Source organism: Morone saxatilis, unplaced genomic scaffold (assembly GCF_004916995.1).
Source record: "Morone saxatilis isolate NCDOM2014 unplaced genomic scaffold, NCSU_SB_2.0 Contig16, whole genome shotgun sequence".
In the NCBI taxonomy this organism is placed as follows: domain Eukaryota; kingdom Metazoa; phylum Chordata; class Actinopteri; family Moronidae; genus Morone; species Morone saxatilis.
The window spans coordinates 11,681,772-11,688,220 of NW_023339718.1; the positions used below are offsets into that span (position 1 = coordinate 11,681,772).

At 40.0% G+C, this 6,449-nt stretch overlaps 2 protein-coding genes across 2 annotated transcripts in view; both read right to left on the bottom strand.

The window, feature by feature from the left end:
* plk2b (polo-like kinase 2b (Drosophila)) overlaps positions 1-488 on the bottom strand; it is a 6,058-nt gene extending 5,570 nt beyond the window's left edge. Inside the window, exons 1-2 of the mRNA XM_035658912.1 lie at positions 303-488; positions 95-202 (exon numbers count right to left, since the gene is read on the bottom strand). Of these exons, the coding sequence (XP_035514805.1) occupies positions 95-202; positions 303-488 (294 nt within the window). The remainder of the gene's footprint in view (positions 1-94; positions 203-302) is intronic.
* A 1,568-nt stretch (positions 489-2,056) lies between these two features.
* si:dkey-190g11.3 (uncharacterized protein LOC567059 homolog) overlaps positions 2,057-6,449 on the bottom strand; it is a 4,619-nt gene continuing 226 nt past the window's right edge. The window contains exons 2-6 of the mRNA XM_035658134.1: positions 4,962-5,138; positions 4,006-4,110; positions 3,730-3,870; positions 3,603-3,653; positions 2,057-3,509 (exon numbers count right to left, since the gene is read on the bottom strand). Coding sequence (XP_035514027.1) covers positions 3,324-3,509; positions 3,603-3,653; positions 3,730-3,870; positions 4,006-4,110; positions 4,962-5,129 — 651 coding nt within the window. The 5' untranslated portion in view covers positions 5,130-5,138 and the 3' untranslated portion in view covers positions 2,057-3,323. The remainder of the gene's footprint in view (positions 3,510-3,602; positions 3,654-3,729; positions 3,871-4,005; positions 4,111-4,961; positions 5,139-6,449) is intronic.

Consider the following 6,449-nt stretch of genomic DNA (forward strand, 5'->3'; position numbering starts at 1 on the left):
GTGATATATATATATATTTATATATATATATATATATATATATATATATCTCCAGTTATACCAGTGCGCACAGGCACCGGAGCTGCGCGCTTACCTTCTCCCGCTGGTGAGGTTTGGAGACGCGCGCATGTGGGATGATTTTGGCTGCATAAACTTTGCTGGTGGACAGATCGGTCATCTCATAGCATTTTGCAAACCCTCCCTGGAAATAGGAGAAGAAAAAACACAACTGTTAACGTGCTGTGTCTTCAGAGTGGCTGGTAAATCCAAAAAGTCGACAACAGATTATATGCTTGCGCTACCTTTCCCAAAACTTTTCCACGGCAGTAGCACTTCCCCGTGACAGGATCGGTGATAATCCTGGCCATCTCTGAGGGCGCACTGCGCTCATCCATTTTCTTTCGGCGAGGTTCGCAGGACCTCTGCGTCGATTCACACATGCTGCTGCTGTTCGTTTGCTGGGGCCCGCTACTTCTCTGTACTTCCATTAGCGGTGGTTAGTCGTTCTGCACTCAGACTGCAGCCCGGAGACTCGGTCTCTGAGCCTTTATAGTCTGGCACCCACCCCACCCCGCTGTCTGCCGCCCTCTCTCTGACGTCACGGTGTGAAACGAGAGCATGAGGTCTGCCTGCCTGGTATCGATTACCTTGCATGTGCAAAGGTGTTACTGACGGCACAGAAGTTAAATCAAAGGGGATAAAACAGCGTGTGGCTTCTGTTATGTTATCTAAGAATTCAGATCAGTATTGGCCTCACAAGCCGTCATCCACAACAGACAGATGCTAAAGACAGACATGTTCAGCTGTTTACCTATTCTGCTCATAGTGGCTGGGCAGGTGAATGGACATTTTACATTTTGGTGCAAAACATAATTTAAGGTGTTGGACGTCTGATTCATTTGGTCGATAAAATACCCATTATGCAGAGGACAAACATGATCTGTATTCCATTCAGGCTCACCTCATCCTAGGTTTTTGCACCAAACTCAGTTTGGAGCACTAGCACCCTCAGGTGGAGGATTTTGGATAACATTTAGGGTACTGTGCAAGTCACAAACGTGTTCTGCCTTTGAATCTGTTTACCAAAGACTATAAGTGCATATTGTTTTGAAACCTGGAACCTAACATGTCAGAGACATATTATTATATTAGACTGTTTAGTGCAGTGTGAGCAGAGGTGTCAACGCTGTACAGGTGGTAGTACATTGGCAATTGTAAAGTACGGCTGTATGCAAAAGTTTGGCCACCTCTTGACAAACAAAACATTTTGGTGTTTTGTTTCATTGAACAGATGTAAACACAGCCTCTTGGTGGTATGGAACATGAAACTAAATATTAGCAGCAAACATGCATGCATGCATGCATTGTTTTAGTATATTTCATAAATTTAACAAAAATCTAAAAAATAAAAACATCATTGTGGCATGTAGATGTGGTTTGGGCACCCATCATGGTCACTACTTAGTAAACACACAACCACAAAACATTGCATTCACATGGAAGTTCTTTCTGAGTTTTCTTGCTCTTCCAGATATCATCTTGCCCTCCACAGTTCCCCTAAACTGCCATCTCTTAATTACAATTCCGACTGTGAAAATTGCTATCTTCTTGTAGCCTTCTCCTACATTGTGGAAATCAATAACACAATAACTTAGCCTTACACAGTTGGTCAGAGCAGTGGCTCCCAACCTTTTTCCTTAAGGGACCCCTTTTCTGTCATTTAGTAAACTAACATCCCCTAGCTCAGTGACATTTTATATTTCATATTATATTCAAAACTGTACAATGAACCCAAATAGTGAACTCAGTAACTGCAAGAAATGTGGGTAAAACAAATGATTTGGATGAATTTATAACAGATTATTTCCTGTTTAGGGAACCTTTTATACAATACACCATGGTTGGTGAGTGTTCACACAAGGTTTGAAGAGTCAGAGTATTTGTAAAAGGGTTGAAATTGGCACCAGCTGACGTTTCAAGAATGACAACTGTTCACATGCTTTACAAGCTTATGAAGGTCTAAGATCTTATAAAAAAGAATCTGAGACTGCAGGACTCTGTTTATTAAAATCTATTTTAGTTTTATTGTCAACACATAACCATGGTTCTCAGACTAAAATGCATATTTCTCTATCCAGTTAAATATTCCATATGACCCTCAAGGGTCAGCAGACATAGATAATTATTTTAGACCACCTGTGAGGTGGTTGTGCACAACATCTAAACATGCTGTCCATGTTCCTAACCCTCAGTGGCTCTCTGGGAGACCAATGGAACAAATCTCACAATGGCCTTGAGCTGTAGACATAGGCATTCATTTTTTGAATAAACACAAGTGAACATAACATACAAATGTAATTACAACTCCACAAAAGGAAAGTAGGACGAAACTATGACCCTGACAATCCCTGCTGTAGCTTGCTGCTGAAGAGGTTTATTAGTGTTGATGCGGAAGTAAAATGATTTGTAGTGAAAGAGCTCTTACAAAGGGAGCTAGAGCCATATTGGGGACAGAAGAGCATGATGGTTTTTATAAGACAGTCGGTAATATGGCAAAGGTTCAGTCTGTTCTTACAGTGCAAAGATTAAATACTGCAGGGACTAAGTGATGTCAAAATCATCCTGACATCTTACTTTGACATAGTTCCTCTCATCCTCGCAATGTTCAAAGTCATCTTTGAAAAAGGATCACTCCTGATCAGTGTTCATAACAGACAGATATCACCAATTTATTTAAGTTTGCTGCTTTTATGCCACTATTTGCATAGTTACAGCCAGAGAGAGACAGGAAGTTGGGGAGAGAGAGAGGACGATATGCAGTAAAGGGCTGCAGGTTGGAATTCAACCTGGGCCGCTGCAGAAAGGAATTAGTGTATGGGGGGCACGCTCTACCAGGTAAGCTACCAGGGCACCCCAAAATGTGTTTTTTGTTTTTTTGTTTGTCTTTGTTCATTTCTGGTGTAAGAAAACATTAAAGTTTCTGGAGGGTCTTTGAGGTGGTTCCAGGAGGTCCCCAGAAACATGGGGAATATTTTAATTTCACTCCATTTTCATTGACTAAAAGTTATCCCAATGAGAGAATATATAAAAATTATTATTCTTTCACACTATTCACTGTCAATCTGCCAATCTACAGAATAGACAGTTATGGAAAAACTATTTCTTATCAGACAGGGATTCCTGAGACTACATCTTATCAAATACAGGTACGCAGCCTGATGTGTATCAATTTGGGAGTCCTTGACACCAAATGGAGAGTCACAGCTGTTCTCTACAGCTGTAACAGTGCTGGAAAACAAAACAACCAAGAAACATGTGACTTATTACCCCACTGTGTTTGATACTTTTCTCAGATGTGAGCGCACACTGCTAATGTCATAAGCAAAAGTCTGGTCAAGACCGGAGCCGACAGAAGATTGCTGTGGCCAGTTGGGGAAAGGAAAACGACAAGCAATGACACGCGCATCATCAGGAAGCTCTTTCAAAAGCTTCTCACCCAGCAACTCCATCTGTAAACCAATAAGAAAATGTTATATAGTCACTTTGAATGCTATGTATGCTGACATATACAGTGTCAAAAGATACAGGAAAGAAATACTCACCACTCCTGGAGCGAGGAAAGCTGTCACATTGTTGTACGCAGATAAATCAGTCTATGAAAGAAGAAACATGGTCATATAACAACTTTGACCAGGCTCAAATAAAAAGTAATTTTTATTAAGGTCTTACCTTCCAAAAGTCCTTTTTAACAAAGGTCGCCTGGTTCGAGGGCACTCCTTTCCAGTGGACCTTGCTCCTGGCATAGGCAACTAAAATGCCGTTAATCTCAAACCCTGTGCACTGCAAACCAGCAGAAGAGGCTGCAAGAACCTGCAAAAATGAAGTCTGATGATGCAAAATACAACTACAATGGTATAGTATACACAACACTCAGAGTCAGATTAGCCCCCTAGTTTATGGCCATATGTGAATGTATTTTTTCTGAGACAATTGCAGCTCACTTACCACCCTTCCATCTCCTGATCCCAGGTCTGCTAAGCGACCTGTTCGTCCCTCAAGCAGCTTCATAATGTTCAGTGTCTGATCTTTACTAGAGGGCAAATAAGGAACCTGGGCCACAGTACAAACATACAGTCAGCACACACGACAGGTGTAGAGGTGTACTCCCTTGCTGTGAAATGAAATTGGTAAATAAGAGCTCTTTAATCAGTCTTTCACAGCACTTATTGTAGATAAGTCATTATTAAGTTCTACCGAAAGGCAGAATTACAACTTAAAATATATACTGCAAGACATAAAAATCATTCCTTCTTTTTCATGTGAAGATGTCTCTGGATATGCTTCATACTTCTGAGTGCTACAACCTTGAATCTGATCTCCCACTCACTGTCAGTGGAGCCTTTTCCACAATAACTCTCTGAGTGATACATTCAACAGGCCTCTCTGTCTCTGTCTCTGCTCTGCCTCTCTCTCTATTGATCATAAGCATATAAGTATTAACTTAAATAGCTTCTTTTTGCTTTAAAATGTCAGAACAAATGGAGATTCTTTAAGTAGCAACACATGTCTTCATCATTACCTAACCTCTGATTATCTGCTCCTGATTCTCATGTTTTCTTGTTCATCTTGTACTGGCAGTGAAGAAAAACAGTGCACGATCCATTACGTTACAAACACGGATCTCAGCACCAAATGCACTTCAGAGTAACGCACTGTAGAAGATGGGGCAGTTCTCCATAAAACATAATCACAGTTATAGACTTACCATTTTCTTCCTGTCCCACTTTTGTTGCAAGCACGGAGCACTATGCTCCAAAACAAGCAAATTATTATTAATGCGCAAGTTACGTCTCTGCTTCTTTTTTTTGATTTCTCACAAACATGCAACATTTGATATTTGAAAGGGTGGGAAAGAAGGCTTAGCAGGCAGGTAAAAACAGAAAAAAGGACATCTCTGGCACCTTGAGGCTCCACGGGATTTTGCGAAAGCCAGGCAAAGCAAACAGGCTCCATACTCCATACGCGCCTGTGAGCAGAGCGCCCACGCAGGTTGACAGGACAGGATGGGGTCTGCTGGTAGAAAGGACCCTGCCACGGTCTTGAAGAATTATCTCAATGGAGTCCTCCATAATTGCAAACTGTCACCAATATGATACATATGAAGAATACAGCAGATGGAGGGGGATATTACTACTCTGTAAGGAAATATATCTGAAGAACTCAATCATATACTGGATTATTGATGTCAAGACTGATATTGATATTTGTTTATTTAACAAATAGAAAATGATACAGCAGCATATATGGACACACATAACTATTTTTGTTAAGGATCATTTTGGGACTCAAAATGGGGACATCAACTAGCTAGCTAGCAACCACATTCACAAAAAATAGTGACTTCGACTTACAGAAGTAAAAGCTCTTAAATAAACTTATTTCTTTGATCAATGAGAAAAATGTTAAATTAACTGCTCACACTAGCAAACACTACTGCTGCTTCTGTGTAGACTGAAAGACAATTCACACTACTAATAGTTTATTAGGGATATACAATATGAAATACCCCCCCCTCTACCTAGTCGACTAATATGAACACAATGAATGATTGAAGTGAAACAATTTAGTCTGACATTTGACAGTGTAAAATGAAGAATTGTTTCTAAATTACCTTAATTTCTGGACAGCAATTTAATGTTACGTATTGGTCAACAATACACTGTACACAGAAGCTGTATTGGCAATTATATCGGCCTGGCTAATTTATCTCTAACTCTCAAATTTGCTGCGGATACACAGATACACTGTGATCTTTTGTAAAGAACACGTCAGCATCTATAGGTTTGAAGAGTATGCAAGTAAATTACTGGAGCAAAGTAAGTCTATAAAACAATTACATTTTTGCAAACAAAGAACTTTAAGGTATGAACTATTTTTTAAATGCCATAATATGTATTGAATTTATGCACACAAAAAAGAGAGTGAGGTTGCTCAGGATAAAAATAACCACAGTCTACCTTTGTAAACAGACATAGCTCACTTCAGTATTTGATTTGAGTATTTGATTTATGACAACAGTGTTTTGTTAATCATTTACCACAAGGCAGCCTCTGAGAGCTGCCAAATACATCACCAGATCACCCTTTCCAACAGCAGATGGTGCCACAGTGGCCTCTCTCATACAGAAACCTCTAGAAAAGTTTTGTTTACCACGCTTACTGTAGGTCATGTACTGAAACTATCTGGAAAGGACAGCTCTGTTTATGAAACGACCAAAAGATTATGCTCGCAGTCTCTAAAAGAGGAGCTCCAAAGCAGCAAGCACAACAGATTGTTAGGATTTCTGAAGTGTGGACGAAATCAGAACTCAATATTTTTGTTAAGTAAACAAACGAATGACTAACTAACCTGCTTTTTCACAAGATAGATAGATACACACACACACACAC